Source organism: Macaca thibetana, chromosome 1 (genome assembly GCF_024542745.1).
Source record: "Macaca thibetana thibetana isolate TM-01 chromosome 1, ASM2454274v1, whole genome shotgun sequence".
Classification (NCBI taxonomy): domain Eukaryota; kingdom Metazoa; phylum Chordata; class Mammalia; order Primates; family Cercopithecidae; genus Macaca; species Macaca thibetana.
Window position 1 is genome coordinate 136,865,936 of NC_065578.1, and position 25,776 is coordinate 136,891,711.

The following is a 25,776-nucleotide window of genomic DNA, read 5'->3' on the forward strand; positions in this document are numbered from 1 at the left end:
TTTGAAAATTAGATTAAATAAATTTTTTAGTTTGAATCATAGTCTAATAATGTATTGTTTCATTTCCTTTTTGGAAAATGAAAACTATTTTGGCTTGGGATAGATAGGATCTTTATTTTCATTTATTTATTTAGAGACTGAGTCTCGCTCTGTTGCCCAGGCTGGAGTGCAGTGGGTCGATCTCGGCTCACTGCAACCTCCACCTTCCGGATTCAAGCTTTTCTCCTGCTTCAGCCTCCTGAGTAGCTGGGATTACAGGCATGCACCACTACGCCCAGCTAATTTTTTTGGTAATTTTAATAGAGATGGGGTTTCACTGGGCTGACCAGGCTGGTCTCCAACTCCTAACTTCACCTTGGCCTCCCAAAGTGCTGGGATTACAGGCGTGAGCCACCACACCCGGCCGATACGATCTTTATAAATAAAAATGTTTATAACATAATCTGTGAAAATATTCACAGTGTTCTTTTGCAGTTGATGTTATTTTGAGGAAAAGTCTTGTCAGTTGTGTGTCTGTTTATAGCATTCTGTGTTCCTCAATTACATTTTTTATTTAATATTTATTTATTTATTTATTTATTTATTTATTTATGTTATTTGAGACAGAGTCTCACTCTGTCATCCAGGCTGGAGTGCAGTGGCACGATCTCAGCTCACTGTAGCCTCTACCTCCCGGGTTCCAGTGATTCTTCCACCTCAGCCTCCCAAGTAGCTGGGATTACAGGTGCATGCCACCACACCCAGCTAATTTTTTGTATTTTTGGTAGAGACGGGGATTCACCATGTTGGCCAGACTGGTCTCAAACTCCTGACCTCAAGTGATCTGCCCTCGGCCTCCCAAAGTGCTGGGATTACAGGCATGAGCCACTGTGCCTGGCCTATTTATTTTTTTGAGAGAAAGTATCACTCTGTTGTCCAAGCTGGAGTATAGTGGTGCCATTATGGCTCACTGCAGCCTTAACCTCCCAATCTCAGGCAGTCCTCCCACCTCAGTCTCCCAAGTAGCTGAGACTATAGGCATGTACCACCACTCCCAGCTAATATATTTTTTATTGGTTTTATAGAGATGGAGTCTCACTGTGTTACCTAGGCTGGTCTCGAACTCCTGGGCTCAAATGATCCTCCCACCTTGGCCTTCCAAAGTGCTAAGATTACAGACTTGAGTCACCATGCCCAGCCAATGATATATTGTTAGTTATCCTTGCAGTATAAAATTTCTCACACCTTTGGCTTCTTGAGGCAGATGAATATTTTTATATGAAAGATTGAAAATGTGATAAGAGCAAAGACTTATTCTTTTCACAAAGAAGACACTTGTTTTTAATTCTTTCTTTTAAATAGTAGAAGTAAAAACAAAGCTAATATGTTATATTTGAACAGGTGTTGTGTGTGTGAGTTTGAGAGAGATCCATAAGCAAAGGGAGCCAGAAGCTAAGTACTACTACGCTATGTCTACATAGTGATATTTTTATCGATCCTTGTTATATTTGATTTTTGATTCAGTACACTTTTTTCTTTAGAGAGGTTTTAGGTTCCTAGCAAAATTGAGAAGAAGATACAGATATTTCCCATATACTTCCTGACCCCACACCTGTGTAGTCTCCCCCTATTATCTCCCACCAGAGTGGTATATTTGTTACAGTCATTACCTTCATTAACACATCATTTCACCTAAAGACCATAGTTCACATTAATGTGTTTAAGGATGTGGAACATTTTAAGAGTTTTGACAAATGTATAATATCATGTATCTACCGTTATGTATCATATAGAGTAGTTTCGCTGCCCTAAAAATCTTCTGTGTTTCACCTTTTTATCCCTTCCCCTGAGCCCCTGGAAATCACTGATCTTTTTACTGTTTTCATAGTTTTGTCTTTTGCAGACTGTCATATATTTGAAGTCATACAGTATATAACCTTTTTATATTGGTTTCTTTCACTTACTAGTATACATTTAAGTTTCTTTCATGTCTTTTCATGGCTTGATAGCTCATTTCTTTTTAGCATTGGATAATATTACATTGTTGGGATGTACCACAGTTTATTTACTCATTGACAAACTGAAAGGCATCTTGGTTGCTTTCGAATTTTGGCAATTACGAATAAAGGTGCCATAAACATCTGTGTGCAGGTTTTTGTGTAGCCGTAAGTTTTCAGCTCCTTTGGGTAAATACCAAGGAGTGTAATTGCTGGATCATATGGTAAGAGTATGCTTAGTTATATAAGAAACTGACAAGCTGTGTTCTAAAGTGGCTGTACCATTTTGCATTCCATCAGCAGTGAATGGGATTTCCTGTTGCACCACATCCTCATCAGCATTTGGTATTGTCAGTGTTCTGGATTTTGGCAATTCTAATAGGTTTGTTGTGGTATCTTATTATTTAAATTTGCATTTCCCTGATGACATATACATTTCCTCATTGAGCATCTTTTCATATGCTTATCTGCCATCTGTATATCTTCTTTGGTGAGGTGTCTGTTAAGATCCTTGGCTCATTTTTTAATCCAATTGTTTGTTTTCGTATTGTTGGGTTTTAAGAGTTCTTTGTATATTTTGGAAAGCAGTTCCTTATCAGATATATATTTTACAAATATTTTCTCCCAGTCTGTGGCTTGTCTTTTCATTCTCTTTACATCTTTAACCAAACAGAAGTCTTTAATTTTAATGAAGGTCAGCTCATCATTTCATTCTTTCATGGATCATGCCTTTGGTGTCATATTTAAAGTGTTGTCGTAAAACCAAAGTCATCTATATTTTTTTTCCTGTGTTACTTTCTAGGAGTTTTATAGTTTTGGATTTTACATCTATGTTTGTGATTCTCTCTGTGAAAGGTGTAAGGTTTTTCTCTAGATTCTTTTTTTGTTTTGTTTTGTATGTGAGTGTCCAGTTGTTGCAGCACCATTCATTGAAAAGACTGACTTTTCTCCACTGTTGCCCATTTGTTGAAGATAATTGATTATGTGGATTTATTTCTGGGCTCTCTATTCTGTTCCATTGATCTATTTTATTTTATTCTTTGCCACTACCACGCTGTCTTGGTTACTGTAGCTTTATAGTATGTTTCAAAGTTGAATAGCATCAGCCATGCAACTTTGTTCTTCTTCTTCAATATTGTGTTGGCTATAGTAGGTCTTTTGCCTTTCAATATAGACTTTAGAATCATTTTGTCAAATCCATAAAACAACTTGCCGGGATTTTGACTTGTATCGCATTGAATTTATAGATCAAGTTGAGAAGAACTAGTATCTTGACAGTGTTGTGTCTTCTTATCCATGAACATGAAATATCTCTTATTTAGTTCTTTGATTTCTTTCATCAGAGTTTTGCTCATATAGATCTTGTACATATTTGTTAGATTTATACTTAAGTATTTCATTTTGGGAGTATTAAGGTAAATGATACTGTGCTATATTTTTAATTTCATATCATACTTGTTTATTGTTGGTATATGACAAAGCAGTTGACTTTTGTATGTTAACTTTGTATCCTGCAACTTTGCTGTAGTCACTTATTAGTTCCAGGGATTTTTTTTTTTTTTTTGTCAGTTCTTTCAGATTGTCTACATAGGCAGTCGTGTCACCCGCCTAAAACAGACATTTTTTTTTTATTCCCAATTCTACCTTTTATTCCTCTTTCTTGTCTTACTGCATTAGCTAGGACTTCCAGTATGATGTTGAAAAGAGTGATAAGAGAGGACATCGTTGCCTTATTCCTGATCTTAGTGGGAAAACTTCTAGTTTCTCACCATTAAATATGATATTTGACATGGGGTTTTTTTGTAGATTTTTTTTTTTGTTTATCAGGTTGGGAAAGTTGTCTATTCCTAATTTACTGAGAGTTTTTATCATGAATGAGTGTTGAATTTTGTCAAATACTTTGCCTCTATCAATCTGATCATATGATTTTTCTTCTTTAGCCTACCGATGTGATGGATTATATTAATTTTCTTTTTTTTTTTTTCCTTTTTTTTTTTTTTTAGATGGAGTCTTGCTCTGTTGTCCAGGCTGGAATGCAGTGGCACGATTTCGGCTCACTGCAACCTCCACCTCCCAGGTTCAAGCATTCTCCTGCCTCGGCCTCCTGGGTAGCTGGGACTACAGGCACATGCCACCACGCCTGGGTAACTTTTTAGTAGAGACAGGGTTTCACTGTGTTGGCCAGGCTGGTCTTGAACTCCTGACCTCAAATCATCTACCCACCTCAGCCTCCCAAAATGCTGGGATTACAGGCGTGAGCCACCACGCCTGACTTATATTAATTAATTTTCAAATGTTGAATCAGCCTTGCATACTTCAGATAAATCTCACTTGGGGCCAGGTGCGGTGGCTCACACCTGTAGTCCCAGCACTTTGGGAGGCCAAGGCAGGTGGATCACGAGGTCAGGAGATCGAGACCATCCTGGCTAACATGGTGAAATCCCGTCTCTACTAAAAGTACAAAAAAATTAGCTGGGTGTGGTGGTGGGCACCTGTGGTCCCAGTTACTTGGGAGGCTGAGACGGGAGACTGGCGTGAACCCAGGAGGCAGAGCTTGCAGTGAGCCGAGTTCACGCCACTGCACTCCAGCCTGGGCGACAGAGCAAGACTCTGTCTCAAAAAAAAAAAAAAAAAAAGTCTCACTTGGCTGTGATCTTAAATCCTTGTATACATCATTGGATTCAATTTGCTAATATTTTATTGAGGATTTTTGCTTCTGTGTTTATGAGAGATACTGATCTATAGTTTTTTTCTTTTCATGTTTGGACAGGGGATCTCTGTTGCCCAGGCTGGGCTAAGACTCCCGGGTTCAAGTGATTCTCCCACTTCAGCCTCCCAGTAGCTAGGACTATGAGTACATTCCATTATGCATGGCTTGTTGTTGTCTTTCACAGTGTCTTTGTCAGATTTTGGTATTAAGGTAATGCTAACCTTGGAGAATGAGTTAGGAAGTATTTTCTCTGCTTCTATCCTCTAAAACATTACAGAGGTTGGGTATAATTTCTTCCTCAAATGTTTAGTAGAATTCCTCAGTGAACCCATCTGGGCCTTGTGCTTTCTGTTTTGGAAGGTTATTAATTATTGACTCAATTTATTTAATAGATATAAACCTATTCAGAGCCTTCCACTTTTTTCTTGTGCGAGTTTTAGAAATTTCAAGGAGTTTGTTCATTTTTTTTTTTTTAAGGTTATAAAAAAAAAATATATATATATATATATATGGGCATATAGTTGTTTATAGTATTCTTTTATTATCTTTTTAAAGTCCATAGGATCTGTAATGAGGCCCCTTTTTCATTTCTGAAATTAATAATTTGTGTCCTCTTTTTTCTTAGCCTAGCTAGAGGCTTATCAATATCATTGATCTTTTTAAAGAACCAACTTTTGGTTTTGTTGATTTTTTTCTCTTAATTTCCTATTTTTAATTTTATTGATTTCTGCTCTAATTTATAATACTCTGCTTACTTTGTATTTAATTTGCTTTTTTTTTTTTTTTAGTTTCCTAAGGTGGAAGCTTAAATTACTGATTTTAGATCTTCTTTACTAATAAATGCATTCGATACTACAAATTTCCCACTAAGTGCTGCTTTGACTGCATTACACAAATTTTGACAATTTGTCTCTTTATTTTTATCTAGTTCAGAATATTTTTCCATTTCTTCTTTTAGATTGCTTTTTTGACTCATGTATTATTTAGACATATCTTCAGATTTTACAGCTTTCTTTGTTATTGATTTCTGGTAGAAGTTCATTGTGGTGTAAGAACATACATTGTATGATTTCTATTCTTTTAATTTTGTTAAGGTATGTTTCATGGCCCAGAATGAGATCTTCATGAATTTTCTGTACAACCCTGAGTAGAAAGTATATTCTGCGGTTGTTGGATGAAGTAGTCTATAGATACCAATTATATCCAGTTAATTGATGATATTGTTGAGTTTATGTCCTTGCTGATTTTCTGCCCGTTGGATCTGTTCATTTCTGATGGGGGGTATCCAAATCTCCAACTGGTGGATTGATCTATTTGTCAGTAGTTAATGTATTTTGCCTCATGTTTTGATGTTCTGTTATTAGGCACATAAATATTAAGTATTGTTGGCCGGGTGCAGTGGCTCACGCCTGTAATCCCAGCCCTTTGGGAAGCTTAGGCGGGCAGATCACTTGAGGTCAGGAGTTCGAGACCAGCCTGGCCAACATGGTGAAACCCCATCTTTACTAAAAATACAAAATTAACCAGGTGTAGTGGCAGATACCTGTAATCCCAGCTACTCGGGAGACTGAGACAGAATTGCTTGAACCTGGGAGGCGGAGGTTGCAGTGAGCTGATGTTGCACCACTGCACTCCGGCCTGGGTGACAGAGCAAGAATCTGTCTCAAAAAAAAAAAAAAAAAACCCCAGAAAAAATATTATGTCTTCTTGGAACATTGACCCCTTTTTCATTATGTAATGCCCCTTTTTATTCCTGACGCCTTTTCTTGCTCTGGAGTCTACTTTGTCTGAAATTAATATAACTGCTCCTCCTTTCTTTTGATTCGTGTTAGCATGGCATATTCTTTATCCATTTACTTTTTTTTTTTTTTTTTTTTTTTGAGACGAAGTCTTGCTCTGTCGCCCAGGCAACCTCTGCCTCCTAGGTTCAAGCAAGTCTCATGCCTCAACCTCCCGAGTAGCTAGGATTACGTGTCCACCACACCTGGCTAATATTTGTATTTTTAGTAGAGACAGGTTTTTTCACCATCTTGGCCAGGCTGGTCCAGAACTTCTGACCACGAGAAATGTGCCTGCCTCAGCCTCCCAAAGTGCTGGGATTACAGGTGTCAGCCACTGAGCCTAGCCCTGTTTTTTTTGTTTGTTTGTTTGTTTTTTGTTTTTGAGAACAGGGTCTCCCTCTGTAGCCTAGGCTGGAGTGCAGTGGCTCACTACAGCCTCAACCTCCTGGGCTTAAGAAATCCTCCCACCTCAGCCTCCCAAGTAGCTGGGACTACAGGCATAAGCCACCACACCTGCTAATTTTTGTATTTTTTGTATGGACATGGGGTGTCAGTGTACCCTAGGCTGGTCTTGAACTCCTTGGCTCGAGCAATGGGACCCACCTCGGCCTCCCAAAGTACTGGGATTATAGGGGTGAGCCACCACACCTGGCCTTCATCCATTTACTTTTAATCTATCTGTGTCTTTATGTTTAAAGTAGATTTCAAAGTGATTATTGATATAATTGGATTATCATACAGTAATATCTGTCATATTTATTACTATTTTCTATTCGTTGCTCATATTCTTTATTTCTATTTTTATATTCCACTCTTTTTTTGCCTTTTATGGTTTAATTTATGTAATTCCATTTTTCTCTGCTTTTTTAGCATATAGGTTATACTTTTTTCTTTTAACTTTCTTTAATGGTTGCTCTAGAGTTTACATTATAAGCTTTTACAACTAATCCACATCCACTTTCAAATAACACTGTACAGCTTCATGGGTAGTATTAGTACCTGATAATAACAAAATAATCCTAATTAATCCCTCCTTTCCTTTGTATCATTGCTGTCATTATTTTATTTATACCTAAGCATGCATAAGCATATATACACATAATCATACATAATCAAATATGCTGTTGCTGTTATTATTTTGAGCAAACTGTTATCTGTTGGAACAATTAGGAATAAGGAAAATAAAAGTTTGTATTTTACCTTCAATGTATTCTTTCTTTGATACACTTCCTTTATTTATATATGAATTTCTGACATGTATCATTTTCTTTTTCTCTAAAGAACATCATTTAACATTTCTGGCCGGGCATGGTGGTTCACGCCTGTTGTCCTAGCACTTTGGGAGGCTGAGGTGGGTAGATCACTTGAGGTCAGGAGTTCAAGACCAGCCTGGCCAACATGGTGAAACCCCATCTCTGCTAAAAATACAAAAATTAGCCGGGCATGGTGGTGCTTATAGTCTCAGCTGCTTGGGAGGCTGAGGCATGAGAATCGCTTGGACCTGGGAGGTGGAGGTTTTAGGGAGCCAAGATCACTCCATTGCACTCCAGCCTGAGCAAGAGAGCAAGATTCCATCTCAAAAAAAAAAAAAAAAAAAGAAAAAAAAACATTTCTTACAAGGCAGTCCTACTAGTGACAGATTTTCTCAAGTTTCTTTCTCTGAGAAAGTCTTTATTTTTCTTTCACTTAAAAAATTTTTGTTTTATTGGCCGGGCATGGTGGCTAATGCCTGTAATCCCAGCACTTTGGGAGGTTGAGGCGGGTGAATCATGAGGTCAGGAGATCGAGACCATCCTGGCTAACACGGTGAAGCCCCGTCTCTACTAAAATTACAAAAAATAAGCTGGGCATGGTGGCAGGCACCTGTAGTCCCAGCTACTCGGGAGGCTGAGGCAGGAGAATGTCGTGAACCTGGGAGGTAGGGCTTGCAATGAGCCAAGATTGTGCCACTGCACTCCTACCTGGGCAACAGAGCAAGACTCCGTCTCAAAAAAATAAAAAAATAAAAAAATTATTTTATTTAATTTATTATTGTAGAGATGAGGTCTAGCTGTGTTTCTCAGGCTGCTCCAGAACTCCTGGGCTTAAGCAGTCCTCCCTCTTGGCCTTCCAAAGTGCTGAGATTATAGGCGTGAGCTATGATGCCCAGTCCTGTTTTACTTTTGAATGATAATTTCATAGGGTGCAGGGGTTTAGATTGCCAGATTTTTTTTCTCAACACAAGACATTTTACTCCAGTCTCCTCTTGCTTGCCTGGTTTCTAAGAAGTCAGATGAAATTCTTATCTTGCTCCTCTATCGGCAAAGTCTTTTCTTTCAGGATTTTTTTTTTTCCTTTTTTTTCGTATGTAGAGATGGGGTTTTGCCATGTTGCCCAGACTGGTCTCGAACTGCTGGGCTCAAGCAATCTGCCCGCCTCAGCCTCCCAAAGTGCTGGGATTACAGGTGTGAGCCACCATAGCTGAACCAGAATTTTTCTTTGTCTTGGATTTTCTGTGGTTTGAATATGATAGGTGTAAATCTAGAGGTTTTTGTGGCATTTTCTCTGCTTGGTATGCTCTGAGCTTCTTAGATCTTTGGTTTGGTATTTGACATTAAATTAGGGAAACTCTCATTCATTATATTTCAGATAGTTCATCCTTTTTTTCTCTCTTTCCTCTCCTTCTTGTATTTCCATTAATGCATAAAGTTACACCTTTTATAGCTGTCCCACAATCCTTGGACATTCTGTGCTGACTTTTTCAGTCTTTGTTCTCTTTGTTTTTTAGTTTTGGAAGTTCCTATTAATATATCCTCTTCTGAGATAACTGTTGTGGAAGGAAAAAAAAAGAAAAATAAATAATATATCCTCAAGCTCAAGAAATTTTCATCTCTCTGCTTGCATTGCCCATCTGTTCTTGCATGCTATTTTATCCATTAGAGGCCTTAGCTTATTACTCATCGTTCTTTAAAATTTCAACATCCCTGCCATATCTAAGGCTGGTTTTTATGCTTGCTTTGTCTCTTCAAACTATGTTTTTTGCCTCTTTTCGTACCTTGTAATTTTTTCTTAATTGGCAAACAAGATATACTATGTAAAAGGAACTGTGTCAGCCTGAGCTTCTAGACTGTGAACTTCACAAATGCACCTCAGTTTTTCCTCCTCTTAGGTGGCACGGGGTGGCTAGAGTGGGCTGGGATTGGGTTTTTCTCTTGCCCCAGGTCAGCTAGCCTCTGATAAAACCCTAGCATGTTAGCTTCTGGTTAAATACTTTTTCCTGAGGTCAGGCCTTGCTAAGAAGAACAGAATGCTCCATTTTAATTCAAAATTGTTAGTTTTCTCTTCCCCTTGCAGGAAACAAGAGGGTGTATTTCTGCAGTATTCACTAAGAAACAGATTAAGCCCCTGGAAGTAAAACTCACAAAAGTATGCTTTTCAAAAAACCCTCATAACTGGGTCCCATTGAGTAAATGCTTAATGGTCAGACTTGCCCGCACCTACCACATAAATTACAGTTCCGTTTTTCCTACCCCAGCACTGGTTCCTAGAGGTTTTTGCTCACATGTTTCTGCTCCAGTAAATTGTGATTCTACATATTTGCCTTTCATTCTTTCTAATTTTGTGGACAGTTTGCCTTGGCCCTCAATTCTCTTAGAGATCTAAGAAGTGTCGTTGATTTTTTAAGTATGTTCAGTTTTTTACCTGGTGTTAGGATGGAGTAGCATCTTCCAAGCTTCTTATATCCCAGGCTGTAAACTGAAAGTCTATGTATTTGATTTTAGTACTTAATTTAAAATTTATAATCTATATGTAAAGCCTAGTTAAAACACTACTTCCACTATTATTTTAAGATATTTAAGAGGTAAAAATAAAAATTATTTTATGTCCTTACCTTTTATAGTATGTGAGGTTTTATAAAACTCAGTTTTGCTCTTAAGTGTTGAAGTTGATATTTTGATTTTTTGCTGTTCCAAATATATTTTTTCTTATGACAAAAGACACGTTAAAAATGTTTTGCTGCCAGGCACAGTGGCTCACACCTGCAATCCCAGCACTTTGGGCGGCCAAGCTGGGAGGATTGGGAGTCTAGGAGTTCAAGACAAACCTGGGCAACATAGACAAGGATTGAGTCTAGGAATTGACAACAAGCCTGGGCAACATAGTGAGACCCCCATCTCTACAAAAAATACAAAAATTAGCCAGGTGTGGTGGCACGCCCCTGTAGTCCCAGCTACTCGGGAGTCTGAGGTAGGAAGATCACTTGAGCCCAGGAGGTTGAGGCTGCAGTGAGCCATGATCACGCTACTGCACTCAGCCTGGATAGCTATAAGCTACCACGCCCGACCTTATTCTTTCTTTCTTTCTTTTTTTTTTTTCTTTTTTGAGACAGAGTCTTGCTCTGTTGCCCAGGCTAGAACGCAGCAGTCATGTGATCTCGGCTTCACCTCCCAGGTTCAAGCAACCCTCATGCCTCAGGCTCCCGAGTATCTGGGACTACAGGCTCGAGCCACCATGCCTGCCTAATTTTTGTATTTTTAGTAGAGATGAGGTTTTACCATGTTGGCCAGGCTGGTCTTGAACTCCTGACCTCAGGTGATCCATCAGCCTCAGCCTCCCAAAGTGCTGGGATTACATACAGGCATAAGCCACCATGCCTGGCCAAAAAAGGGTTCTCTCTTAGAAATAAATAATAAGGGCTGGGCGTGGTGGCTCATGCCTGTAATCCCAGCACTTTGGGAGGCCAAGGCAGGTGGATCACCTGAGGTCAGGAGTTTGAGACCAATCTGGCCAACATGGTGAAACCCCATTACAGGCGGATTTCTTTTTTTTAAGAAACATAACTACACTATCTATTACATCTATAAAAACTTAAATGTCAATATCAAATATCCAGTTGGTATTCAGATTTTTCAGTTGTTTTTTAAATGTTGAGTGCCTTTTTTCTCCATTCAGCTTATTGAAGAAACTGGATCCATACAGTCTCCCATAGTCTCAGTTTTTCTGACTAAATCCTTGTGGGATTATTTAACTTGTTCTTTGTATTTTATGTAAATTGAAAATTATATCTAGAGGTTTGATTGGATTTAGGTTTTTTGATTGGCTGTTTGTTTTCATGTGACTACTTTTACAGGTGGTTTTGTGTTCTTTTGATAGGAGGCATTTATTTATTTATTTATTTATTTATTTTGAGATGGGGTCTTGCTCTGTTGCCCAGGCTGGAGTCCAGTGGCATGATTTCAGCTCACTGCATCCTCCACCTCCCAGGCTCAAGAAGTTTTCCCACCTCAGCCTCCTGAGTAACTGGGACTACAGATGTAAACCACTAAACCTGGCTAATTTTGTTTATTTTTTGTGGAGATAAGATCTCAAACTCCTGGACTCACGATCCCAGCTACTTGGGAAGCTGAGGCTGGTCACAAACTCTTGGGCTCAAGTGGTCTTCCCGCCTTGGCCTCCCAATGTACTGGGATTACAGGTGTGAGCCACTGTATCTCTGACCTATTTATTTTTTAACATTAGCTGCCATTGATTATCAATGCTTAGATCCATTCATTCAATAAGATTTCAAAATGGCTCTCACTCTGTCATTTATTCTTCCTAAGTATCATTGTAAACTCATGGATTTTAACATTTGGCTTTAGTTTGTTACTGTTATTATTCTTACTGGTCTACAAATTTCCCTATTTTGGACCAGTGAAAAAGCTTGTTCAAATTGACTCCTTAGTCCTTTTGACATGTCCTCATTACAATGGATTTTTAAAAAAATATTTGCTTGTCAGTTTAATCAGATATATAAAATACAGTGCTATGAGGCTGAGTGTGGTGACTCATGTCTGTAATCCCAGCACTTTGGGAAGCCAAGGTGGGCAGATCACTGGAGGTCAGGAGTTCGAGACCAGCCTGGCCAACATGGTGAAACCCCGTCTCTACTAAAAATACAAAAATGGCCGGGTGCCCTGGTTCACACCTGTAATCCCAGCACTTTGAGAGGCCAAGGTGAGTGGATCATCTGAGGTCAGGAGTTCAAGACCAGCCTGGCCAACATGGCAAAACCTTGTCTCTATTAAAAATACAAAAATTCGTCGGGCATGTTGGTGGGTGTCTGTAATCCCAGCTACTCGGGAGGCTGAGGCAGGAGAATTGCTTGAGCCTGGGAGGCGGAGGTTGCAGTGAGCTGAGATCACGCCATTGCATTCCAGCCTGGGCAATAGAGCAAGAGTCCATCTCAAAAAAAAAAAAATACAAAAATTAGCCAGGTGTGGTTGTGTGTGCCTGTAATCCCTGCTGCTCGGGAGGCTGAGGCGAGAATTGTTTGAACTGGGAGGCAGAGGTTGCAGTGAGCCAAGACTGTGCCACTGCCCTCCAGCCTGGGTGACAGAGTGAGACTCTATCTCAGAAAAAAAAAAAAATGCTATGATATATATATATGTATGTATGTATGTATGTGTTGAAACACTAAAATCTATTACTAAAATATCTTACTAAAAAATTGGAAATTTAATGTCTAACCAATATCTAAATGCCTCTGTTTATTCTAAAATATTTCTTCTTTTTTTGCAGACCCGATTATCAAAAATTCTCATGATTAAAAAGGAACATATCAAGAAATTAAGGGAAATGAACACAGACGCAGAAAAACTGGTAAGAATTTGTTTCTCTTTTTTTTCCTTCATTTGCTTGTCTAATTTTAAAATGGTGAGACCATCTATATCTATTGATTTAAAAATATCTATGGGAGGAAACATTCAGATAAATACTATTTTTAAATCCTCATTTGCATGAGGTTGTTCACACCTGTAGTCCACCTTCTTGGGAGGCTGAAGCAAAGGGATTGCTTGAGTCTAGAGTCAGAGACTGCAGTGAGCTATGATTCTACCCCTACACTCTAGCCTGGGTGATAACAAGACCCTATCTCAGTAAATGAATGAATACAGGAATAAATACATACATACATACATAAAAAAGTAAATATTCATTGCTATCACTATCTCTTGTTATACTGAACATATGCTAAGTAAACTGGCAATGCATTGCCCCAGACCTCATTATGCCATTGACTGTACAGTCGAATAGGATTAATGAGTATATTAGGTTCTTTGAACAGTTTACATGAGTCTGGAATTGCTACCTGTGACCAAGGAAGTTGTAATGACAGGTTATAAAAAATGTTTCAGAATAAGTAAGTCAGGAAATATCTGTGTTGTCATCTTTAGGTTATCTTGACAACATTTATATCCTAATAATCTAATGAGTTCAAAAAATGAGAGCCAATTTTATTTATAAGATAATTACCAGAAGTCTTTTTTTTTTTTTTCTGAGATGGAGTTTTGCTCTTGTCTCCCAGGCTGGAGTACAGTGGCACAATCTCGACTCACTGCAGCCTCCGCCACCTGGGTTCAAGTGATTCTCCTGCCTCAGCCTCCCAAGTAGCTAGGATTACAGGCACACACCATCACAACCAACTAATTTTTGTATTTTTAGTAGAGACAGGGTTTTGCCATGTTGGCCAGGCTGGTCTCGAACTCCTGACCTCAGGTGGTCCACCCACCTCGGCCTCCCAAGTGCTGGGATTACAGGTGTGAGCCACAGCGCCCAGCCAGCCACAGCACCCGGCCCAGAGTTTTTTTAAAAAGCTGTTTATGTAGACACTATTCACTAGGAAAGTCTTTGAATTGTAATGAAATTCACATCTTGCTTAAGGGTATGTAGGATGGCAAATAGGTTTTATCTCATGTACCATCTCCAGTTTATTGAAAATGACTGTATAGAAGTCTGAAAGGGAGGGCTCAGTGACTGTGCTCAGGGGGCAAAGTGCTGTGACTAATTATCAGTGTCTGTTGTAAGTGCAAGAATGGGAGTAGTAGCACTGGGAATCTCTGGAATGAAATGTTGTAAGGGTATAGGTGTGGATACAGTTAGGTATCTACAGCTGCAAAAGTAAATACCTAAGTGAATAAGGAACAGTTCTCTTTTAGGATTATAGAATGTTTTTATTTGAAAAGTACTGAATTTTTAAGACCACAAATATCGGGTGATTTCAGCGTAAGATCATCTGCTCTCTTTAGCAGTACAGATATTAAAACTTGGGCTTATTTCCGAGTTTAACTCGTTTAAGCATAATATGAAATTAGTATTGTCAGATACACAAGCCATCCAGAAGTGAAAAAGATTAGCTATAGCGTATTGCCATTACATATCTTAAACACAGAAATGTATGTGCATGCTTCTTTACTACTGGACTCATTCTTATCTTGGTTTCCATCAGTTCTACTTCTGCCCTTTATATTCTATGCCTTTTCAGTGCTCCTCCACCCCACTTCTATTTTTCTCTGGTCACTTTATCATCTTTTCTATCTTTATGTATAAATGAAGTATTTCCCTTTAATATCACTAGTTAGGACTGTTTTCTTCTAAGTTCCATGCTTTAAAGCACTGGGTTTGCCTTTGCCCAGTTAATCTTATCTACTTTCAAATAGCGACCTATTTCGGGTTGTTTTGCAAACCAAGAAGATGCAGCCTTCAGTGTAAAATGAATTTGTATTCACAGAGACCGTTTTGATGTTGGCTTGACTTCTTAGCATATGAGAACTCTGTAGAAGTAATCTAATTGGCTTGATATGTTTTATTATTTGTTTTATTTATGTAAAAATAGTTTCCATATAAAAATTCAAATATTGTGAAATGTTTAATCAGTCAAACTGTAGTTCTTTATAATGCCTTCTCCATAAATAGTATTAAGTTAGCATATGTTATAAATATGTTTGTTTATGTGTTTACCATATGGATTTCTTTTTCTGTGCATATACTAAAAATTATTTTCATGCAGAATGGAATTAAATTATGATATATATGACTGTATTGTACCATAGTTTAAACAACTTCCTATTAACAGATATTTGAGTTATTTCCATCACTTTATTAATATAGTGTGAATATTTTTGTGCATTTGTTTGTGTCTATCTGTAGGATAAATTTTAGAAAGTAAAATGAAAGATTTAATGAAACTTAGTTTAAGAGGTAGGCTGAACATATTTTTTTCATATCCTTTATAATTGCACATAGAATATGAAGTACAAAAAGAAGTAAACAGAAAAAAAATGAAGCAGTCTGCTTAACAATGTCTATGAGATTTCAAAATTTTTTCTGGCATGTTTTTAGATGAAACAGAAACCATGGCTACAAGAGGCCCTAGATCCAGAGTTGGCAAATATGATGAAGTGCAGAAGTGAGATTAGTATTTTAAAAGGCAATTAATTCAAGGTCTTTCTCCTTGTTCCCCTTCATCTCAGTGACAGAACTCAAACGTGGCATTTACTCAAGTTAAAAGGAGAGAAAGAAGCACTTCTCTAAAGAATTTGAATGTACTATTTGGGGAAAGTTAAGGTTTTTTTCTGCTTTTGGTAAGGGTAGACTGGGTAATTTGGATTAACCTTCCTGCTGTGAATAGCTGTTTCCTCTGGAATAAAATATTAAAATAACCTGCTTGAAGACACTGGAGCATTAACAAGGCATTGAGGAGGCCGGGTCCAGTGGCTCATACCTGTAATCCCAGCACTTTGGGAAGCTGAGGCAAGTGGATCACTTGAGGTCACGAGTTCAAGACAAGCCTGGCCAACACGACAAAACTCTGTCTCTACTGAAAATTAAAAAATTAGCTGGGTGTGATAGCAGGCATCCCCAGCTACTTGGGAGGCTGAGGCAGGAGAGTCGCTTGAACCCAGGAAGCAGAGGTTGCACTGAGTCAAGACCGTGCCACTGTACTCCAGCCCGGGCAGCAGACCAAGACTCTGTCTCAAAAAAAAAAAAAAAAAAAAAGAAAGAAAGAAAATAAACAACAAGGCATTAAGGAATTATAGGATCTGGGAAAAGAAGGAAAGAAGTAAGGGGGAACCTGATGTTCAGGGTTGCTTTTTCCTTGGGGGCTTCTGCAAGTTCCAGAAAAGGTAGCTGAGAAGCTAAGTGGCATTCTTGAAAGGCTTATAGGGGTTGGAGGCCAAAATTAGAGTCCAGAGACCCACCGAGGGTTGGGGGAAGTTGGCAAACTTTTAAGTCCTCTTTGGAGGAATATAGCATTTTTATAGGCCTCAAATTATTTCTATAAATTTGTATATATAGTATCTAACACTCAATTTAAATTCAAGACACAATAGGAGACACAGTAATCCTAAGGAAAAAAGAAAATAAACTGTAGACAATAGGCAGACTCCAGACAATGTAGTTTTTAGAAATATATTTTAAATGCTTAATTTGTTAAAAGAGATGAGACAAAATTGAGAATTTTAGAAGAGAACTGGAAACAACAATAAAAAAGACCAAATGAAAACTATAAACTCTAGCAATCAGAATTAACCCAGTTGGTGGATACAACCACAGCAGATTAGAAACAACTAAAGAGAGAGCTAATAATTTAAAATAGATCAGAAGAAAATATCCCGAATGAAACATGAAGATAAAAATGAGTGGAAAATATAGAAGAGAAGAGACGATAAATAGGGGATACAGTGAGGAAGGTCTAATGTGTAATGAAATAGCAGAAGGAAAAAGAAAGAATGGAACAAAAGCAGTATTTTAAAAGATAATGACTAAAGGCATTACAAAACTGTCAAAAAACAACAAACCACAGATAGATTCTTATCAACCCCAATGAGATAAATAAAAAGATAGTGACTTTTAGACACATTATCTTTTTTTTTTTTTTTTTGGAGACAGAGCCTCACTCTGTCGCCCAGGCTGCAGTGCAGTGGCGCGATCTCGGCTCACTACAAGCTCTGCCTCCTGGGTTCACACCATTCTCCTGCCTCAGCCTCCCGAGTAGCTGGGACTACAGGCGCCTGTCACCTCCCCTGGCTAATTTTTTGTTTGTTTTTTGTTTTGTTTTGTTTTGTTTTAGTAGAAACGGGGTTTCACCGTATTGGCCAGGATGGTCTCAATCTCCTGACCTCGTGATCCGCCCTCCTCAGCTCCCAAAGTGCTGGGATTACAGGTGTGAGCCACCACATCCAGCCTAGACACATTATCTTTTTTTTTTTTTTTTTTTTTTTGAGACAAGAGTCTGGCTCTGTGGCCCAGGCTGGAGTGCAGTGGCCGGATCTCAGCTCACTGCAAGCTCCGCCTCCCGGGTTCACGCCATTCTCCTGCCTCAGCCTCCCGAGTAGCTGGGACTACAGGCGCCCGCCACCTCGCCCGGCTAGTTTTTTTGTATTTTTTTAGTAGAGACGGGGTCTCACCTTGTTATCCAGGATGGTCTCGATCTCCTGACCTCGTGATCCGCCCGTCTTGGCCTCCCAAAGTGCTGGGATTACAGGTTTGAGCCACCGCGCCCAGCCTAGACACATTATCTTAAAACTGCTGAAACTAAACACAAAGTGAAAAAATGTTAGAGTACCCAGGGCAGGATGGGAGTGAGAAGTATGTACAAACGAGCAACCAACAATTTGTCTGAGAGCTCCCATCTCCACAAAAACAACAGGAGACAGAAGATAATGGAATGACATCTTCACAGGGCTGAAACAAAATAACTGCCAACCTAAATTTCCATAACCAGTGAAAATGCCTTCAAGGATAAAGTTAATACAAGGACAGTTGTAGACAAATTTATGGACTTTCTTACCAGAATATCTACATTAAAGGAAATACTAAAGTTTTTGTTTAAATAGAAGAAAAAACTTGAAGTTTGTAAAAGAAACATGAAGATTCAGGGAATGAAGAAACAAAAAGGGTAAATATGTGGATTAATCTAAGTGACACATTAAATAATTCTTGTGGCACTTAAAGTATAGAGAGAATTAAAATACACTATAATTGCCTGTTGGTCAGGGTAGGGGTGTATATACATATAGGCCTAGATAAATCAAAGATGGATGACATTTTAATCTCTAAGGAACCTATTAAAATAATAGTAAAAGATGAATATCAAGCTAGTTAGGGGGAAGTAGATGGGAAATGGAACAATAAAAATGTTTAATTGGGGCTGGGTATAATGGTTCATGCCATTGGATTGCTTGAGGCCAGGAGTTTGAGACTAGCCTGGCCAACATGGCCAAACCCTGTTTCTACTAAAAATACAAAAATTAGCCGGGCATGGTGGCACATGCCTGTAATCCCAGCTATGCAGGAGGCTGAGGCAAGAGAATCACTTTAACCCAGGAAGCAGAGGTTGCCACTGCACTCCATGCCACTGCACTCCAGCCTGGGCAACAGAGCAAGACTCTGTCTCAAAAAAAAAAACAAAAAAAAATAATATTTTTTAGAAAAATTAGCCAGGCATGGTATAGTCCCAGCTACTCAGGATACTGATGGGGGAGCATTGCTTGAGCCCAGAAGTTTGAGGCTGTGGTGAGCTAGAATGATATCACTGAACTCCATTCTGGGTGACAGAATGCGACCCTGTTTCTTGAAAAAAAAAAAAAAAAAAAAAAGTATGCGACTGGCAGAACTAAGAAACTTTAACAGAACACTGTATTGGTGAGGATGTGGACAAGTAGGCATTCTTACACATAAATTAGTACATTTTTTATGAAGGGTGTACAGGGTCTCAGAAAATGATACCCTGAAATGAAGGCCTCAGGAGCAGCTCTCTCTGACCTTTTTTTGCCCACCTATCTTTGATCTCTCATTTTCTTCTGAGGCTAACTGTAGAAACCAGAATCCCTCTTCCCCAAAGCAGGTCATAGAAACCAGAACTCCTTTTCCCAGAAGCCAGCCTTATATAAAATCTGAGACTATTACTCCAGCTTGCCCGTCACCTTTGTGTGTAAAAATTGGTCATAAAGAAATTATTTGACCTACTTTGACTATAGGTCATAAGACCCCCATTCCAGACAGGATTCTGCCTCATACCCATAGGAAGGATTGCTGCAGAGAGAGGCCAAGAGAAATCTAGACAGGCCTTACTTGGATTTCCCTACTTTGTTAGCATTAGATCATACCCTGTTTGTCCAATCATATTTCTTTTTTGTTCTTTTCTTTTCTTTTTTTGGAGACAGAGTCTTGCTCTGTTGCCTAGGCTGGAGTGCAGTGGTGCAACCTCAGCTCACTGCAGCCTCCACCTCCTGGGCTCAAGCAATACTTGTGCCTTAGCCTCCTGTGTCCAATCATATTTCCATACCACTGTCCATATGCTTTGTGAACCTAAGCACAAAAATTGACAGTGTATTTTGTATTTTTCATTCTGAAGACTCTGGCGTCACATAAAGTTATAACCAAATAAATGTGTATGCCTTTTTTCCTATTAGTCTCTCTTTTGTCAGTGATTTTCAGTGAGCCTTCAGAAGGTGAAGGGGAAGTCCCTCTGGCCCCTACAGGTGCTTCGGCAATATCTGTCAAGATTTAAAATGCTCAAGTCTTTTGATTTAGCAGTAGCACTCCTGGAAACTTCCACACATATGTTTGCCTTTGTCCAAAATGACTACATGTTCATTGCAGCATGTTTGCAAGATCTGAAGGTTAAAAACAATCTGAATGTTCATCGAGAAGGAGCTAATTTGGGAGATTAAGGTAGGAAGATTGCCTGAGGCCAGGAGTTCAAGACCAGCCTGGGCAACATAGTGAGACCCTGTCTCTACAAAAATGTTTAGGAAATTAGCCAAGCACAGTTGCGGATGCTTGTAGTCTCAGCTACTCAGGAGACCGAAGCAGGAGGATTGCTTGAGCCCAGGAGTTTGAGGTTGCAGTGAGCTGTGATCGTACCACTGTACTCTAGCTTGGGCAATAGAGCAATATCCTATCTCTAAAAATAATAATAATAATAGTTTTTTGGCTTGGCGCGGTGGCTTATGCGTGTAATCCTGGCACTTTGGGAGGCTGAGGTGGGTGGATCACGAGGTCAGACCAACATGGTGAAACCCCATCTCTACTAAAAATACAAAAATTAGCCAGGCGTGGTGGCGTGCACCTGTAATCCCAGCTACCCAGAAGGCTGAGGCAGGAGAATTGCTTGAATCCGGGAGGCAGAGGTTGCAGTAAGCCGTGATCATGCCACTGCACTTCAGCTTGGGTGACAGAGCGAGACTCCGTCTCAAAAAAAAATATAGTTTTTAAAATAAATTTTAAAAATAAAACATAATAAGGAACTGGTTACATGTGTAATATATTTATACAGTGTAACACCCTGTAACAGGGAAGCTCACTTGAACAAACCTGAAGATTTCAAGAGAGAAGATGAAAGTGCTGAGCATGTTTATGATACATTCCCATTCATTTGGAAAAGGAAGGGTGGATTCAGGAGGAAATATGTGCCTTTTTTGTTGTGTGTAAATAGACTATCTCTGGAAAGATGCTTAAGAAACTGGTAATACTGATTACTTCTTTTTTTTTTTTTTTATACTGATTACTTCTAAAGAGAAGAGAATAAGTAAGTGGCATTAGGGGGAGACCTAATTTTTGAATTTTAAACCATGCAAATGTATTTTCTGTTCCAAAAAAAATTAAAATTATCTTCAAGAGAAGATTAAGAAGAAAAGGTTGAGCTCTCTCAGAACATACTATTGAAAGCCAGAAATGGAAAATCTGAGAGAAAAATTAAGAAACAGAGAGTACCAATTCCATTGTCCAACATTCAGCCAATAGGGTACCCACAAATGGAGCAGAGAAAATAGAGGGGAGGGGAGTTATCAAAACAATGATAGAAGAAAATTTCCCAAAGCTAAAGAAGAAAGTGACCTAACTCACTGTTTACTCTTAATGTTGACTCAGTAGCTTTCCTTCATTAATCCTAGTTTCACTTTCTGAAACAGTTTTAATAAGTCTGCTACATCTTCCATGTGGTAACTATTAAGATGTTTGGAGAATATGATGGGAGGCTTCAAGATGACTGACTATAGGCATTTTTGTACTCAACTCCTCCACTAAGAAGCAAAATAGTAAGTAGATAATCACACTTCAAATAGATCATCCAAAAGAGAATACTGGAATTCAGCAGAAAAGTGACAGGAAATATTTAAAGCAAGGAAGAAGAAAGTGAGACAGCCTGCTAGGCTGGGATCAGATGAGAGCCAAGAGAGACTCCCCAATACAGGGAAAGTGTAAACAAGAGACCCTCAGAAGTCCTCATTCCCACTGTCAGCTCCTGCAATCCTAGCCACAGGAGAGCCCTTGACTCTCATGGGTCCTGAAACTAACACACAGAGCTTTCGGGATCTTGTGCAACAGCACTGCTCCAGAGAGGAAGCTTGCACTGCGTCTCACATGCTCCCTAAGACCTAAGCAGCTACAACAAGGTGCCATTTTAGAGCCCAGCCCCAACAGACTGTGCACTATCCCAGAACCTAGTGGCACCACAGCTGAGATGCAAGAGAAGAATGGCTGCTACCCCTAGGGTTTACGTGCATTTGACCATGGGCTACTGCACCAGGGACTGAAGCACATGTGAGTCACTGGCTATGGCAGCAGGGGCTGAAGTACAAGCGGCATGCGTGTTCTGCACCCACTGGCCTAGGCTGCCCACCATTGAAGGCAATGCCTCCCTCCCCAGTGTGGCAGGGCAGCTCCCCACCCAAGCATTCCACTGGTGGCCTGGGGAATTGCCCCACCCCTGCCTGCCACTGGTTGCACCTGCCCTTACCATCAGGGAGCCTGAGAACAAGACTGCTCAGCCCAGCTCCGGTCCCCCTGCCCCTTGTGCCAGAGTACACAGTCCAACAGCCAGGCTATTGCCCAGCCCAGTATACCACCACTTGTACCTGAACACTCCTCCCAGGGGCCTGAGTTTGGGCCTACCCCCCAGCCACTACCACCACAGCTGGCACCTACCTGCACATGCCACCTGCACACCTGGAGACTGGCCCACCCAGCCCATCACAGCCACTGCCAACACCAGCATTACTGGGTCCTTGGGGACCTAGAAGGTCATCTTGCCACTGTCATTGTCATTGTTCATGTGACACTGGCTGCCTCAAGGCCCAAAATTCTGCCCACCCACCCAGCCCACTGCTGCCACTACCCTACCAGCATCCAGTAAGCCACCTGGAACCACAAGAATTGGCGTGCCTGGACCTCTTAACATCAGTGCCAGCATACACCACCTTGGAATCCAAGGACAGGCATGCTTAGCCCACCACTGCCACCATTGGGGCCCAAAGACCGACCTACATGGCATCCCAGTCCTCTGCAAAACTTCACCAGAGCATCCACAAATAACTCTACCCTGAACTACTGAGGAAGCCATAGATACCATTAATGCTGTTTACAGTCAAAGAAATAGACTACACTGCTGCATGCATCCAAAATCAAGCCAAAATATCCCACCCAACCAATACCATAGATACATATTCAGGAAAAAGTCCTCCCCTACAAAAGCAATTTCAGCCAGGTGCAGTGACTCATGCCTGTAATCCCAACAGTTTGGGAGGCCAAGGCAGGAGGATTGCCTGAGACCAAGAGTTTAATACCAGCCTAAGTAACACAGTGACACCCCGTCTCTATAAAAATGATTTTTTTTTCTTTTGAGCCAGAGTTTCACTCTTGTTGCCTAGGCTGGAGTGCAGTGGTGCAATCTTGGCTCACTGCAATGTCCGCCTCCCGGGTCCAAGCGATTCTCCTGCCTCAGCCTCCCAAGTAGCTGGGGTTACAGGCATGCACCACCATGCCTGGCTAATTTTGTATTTTTTTAGTGGAGACAGGGTTTCTCCATGTTGGTGAGGCAGGTCCTGAACTCCCAACTTCAGGCGATTAGCCCACCTCAGCCTCCCAAAGTGCTGGGATTACAGTTGTAAGCCACCGCACCTGGCCCATAAAAATGATTTTTTTAAAAATTAGCTGGCGGGGCGTGGTGTCTCAAGCCTGTAATCCCAGCACTTTGGGAGGCCGAGATGGGCGGATCACGAGGTCAGGAGATCAAGACCATCCTGGCTAACACGGTGAAACCCCGTCTCTACTAAAAAAAAATACAAAACATTAGCCGGGCATGGTGGCGGGCACCTGTAGTCCCAGCTACTCTGGAGGCTGAGGCAGGAGAATGGCGTGAACCTGGGAGGCGGAGCTTGCAGTGAGCCGAGATCGCACCACTGCACTCCAGCCTGGGTGACAGAGCAAGACTCCTTCTCAAAAAAACCATTAGCCAAGCATGGTGGTTCATGCCTATAGTCCTAGCTACTTGGAAGGCTGAGGTGGGAGGATCACTCAAGCCCAAGAGTTTGGGCTGCAGTGAGCTGTAATTGTGCCCCTGCACTCCAGCCTGGGTGATAGAGGAAGATTTCAACTCTAAAAGAAGAAAAAAAAAACAAATTCAAAAAACTTGGAAGAAGCAACTGTTATACCCAGATGCACAGATATCAACTTAAGGACAAGAAACATTTAAAAACAAGGAAATATGACACCTCCAAAGGAACACAATAATTCTCCAGCAACAGATTCCAATCAAAAAGACATTCTTGAAATCCTGAAAAAAAATCAAATTACTGATTCTAAAGAAGCTCAGTGAGAGAGAAGAGAATTCTGAAAAACAATACAAAGGAACTAGAAAAGCAGTTCAGGATGTGAATGATAAATTCACCATAAAGATATACTTTTTAAGAACCAAACAAACAAATTCTGGAACTGAAGTATTCATTAAATGAAATACAAAATATATTAGAAAGCTTCGCCGGGCGTGGTGGCTCACGCCTGTAATCCCAGCACTTTGGGAGGCCAAGGTGGGCAGATCATGAGGTCAAAAAATCGAGACCATCCTGGTCAATGTGGTGAAACCCCATCTCTACTTAGAAAATACAAAAATTAGCTGGGCATGGTGGCATGAGTCTGTAGTTCCAGCTGCTCAGGAGGCTGAGGCAGGAGAATCACTTGAACCCGGGAGGCAGAGGTTGCAGTGAGCAGAGATCGCACCACTGCACTTCAGCCTGGTGACAGAGCGAAACTCCATCTCAAAAAAAAAAGAAGAAAGAACGCTTCAACAATAGACTAGATCCAGCAGAAGAAAGAATCTTGGAACTTGAAGGCAAGTCTTTCGAAATAACCTATTCAGGCTAACGGAAAAAAAAACACAAAAAGGTGAACAAAACCTTCATGACATATGGGACACCATAACGTGACCAAATATTCAAATTATTAGGGTCCCAGAGGGTGAAGAGAGAACAAGAGGATTAGGAAACCTATTTAATGAAATAATAGAGGAAAACGTCCCAAGTCTAGCAATAGATTTACACATCCAGATACAGAAAGCTCTGAGATCTCCAAATAGATATAATCAAAAAGGACTTCTTCACATCACATTATAGTCACACTGTCTAAAGTCAAAGACGAGGGAATTCCAAAAATAGCAAGATAAAAGCATCTAGTTACCTGTAAAGAATCCCCATCAGACTAAGAGTAGATCACTCAGCAGAAACCTTACAGGCCTGGAGAGAATGGGATAATATATCTAGAGTGCTGAAAGAAACTAATGCTTCTTAAATGAAGAAGTAAAGCCTTTCCCAAACAAGCAAAAGCTGAGGGAATTCATCACCACTAGACTGACCATACAAGAAATGCTCAAGAGCATCCTAAACCTGAAAGTGTTTACCATCATGAAAACACATGGAAGTATAAAACACTGGTAAAGCAAGCACGCAGGACTCAAATGGTACCACTACAGAAAACAACCAGACCAAAATGACAAACATTAAGAGAAGAAATAAAGAATATATAGAACAACCAGCAAATAACAATATGATAGGAACAAAAACACCCAAATCAATAACCTTAAATGTAAATGGATTAAATTCTCTCCTTGTATAAACTGGCTGAATGTATTCAAAACAAACATGACCCAAGTATATGCTGCTTATAAGAAATGCACTTTGGCCGGGCGTGGTGGCTCACGCCTGTAATCCCAGCACTTTGGGAGACCGAGGCGGGTGGATCACGAGGTCAGGAGATCAAGACCATCCTGGCTAACACAGTGAAATCCCGTCTCTACTAAAAATACAAAAAATTAGCTGAGTGTGGCGGTGTGCACCTGTAGTCCCAGCTACTGGGGAGGCTGAGGCAGGAGAATAGCATGAACCCGGGAGGCAGAGCTTGCAGTGATCCGAGATCACACCACTGCACTCCAGCCTGGGCGACAGAGCGAGACTCCATCTCAAAAAAAAAAAAAAAAAAAAAGAAATGCACTTTATCTGTATAGACACATATAGATTGAAAGTAAAGGAATGAAAAAAGATATTCCATGTAAATGGAAATCAGAAGTGGCTACACTTTATACCAGATAAAACAAACTTTAAGTCAGTAACAGTTTTTTTAAAATACAAGGTCATTATATAATGTAGTGATAAAGGAATCAATCCAGCCAGAGTATATAGCAATTCTAAATATATGTGCACCCAACATTGTAGCACCCAGATTCACGGAGCACATA

General features: G+C 40.1%; 1 protein-coding gene across 3 annotated transcripts in view; it reads left to right on the forward strand.

Moving 5' to 3' along the window:
* Positions 1–25,776, forward strand: part of LIN9 (lin-9 DREAM MuvB core complex component) — an 88,867-nt gene that overhangs the window by 43,744 nt on the left and 19,347 nt on the right. For all 3 annotated transcript variants that reach the window (XM_050757509.1, XM_050757506.1, XM_050757508.1), the window contains one exon: positions 13,008–13,088. In XM_050757509.1, coding sequence (XP_050613466.1) covers positions 13,008–13,088 — 81 coding nt within the window. The remainder of the gene's footprint in view (positions 1–13,007; positions 13,089–25,776) is intronic.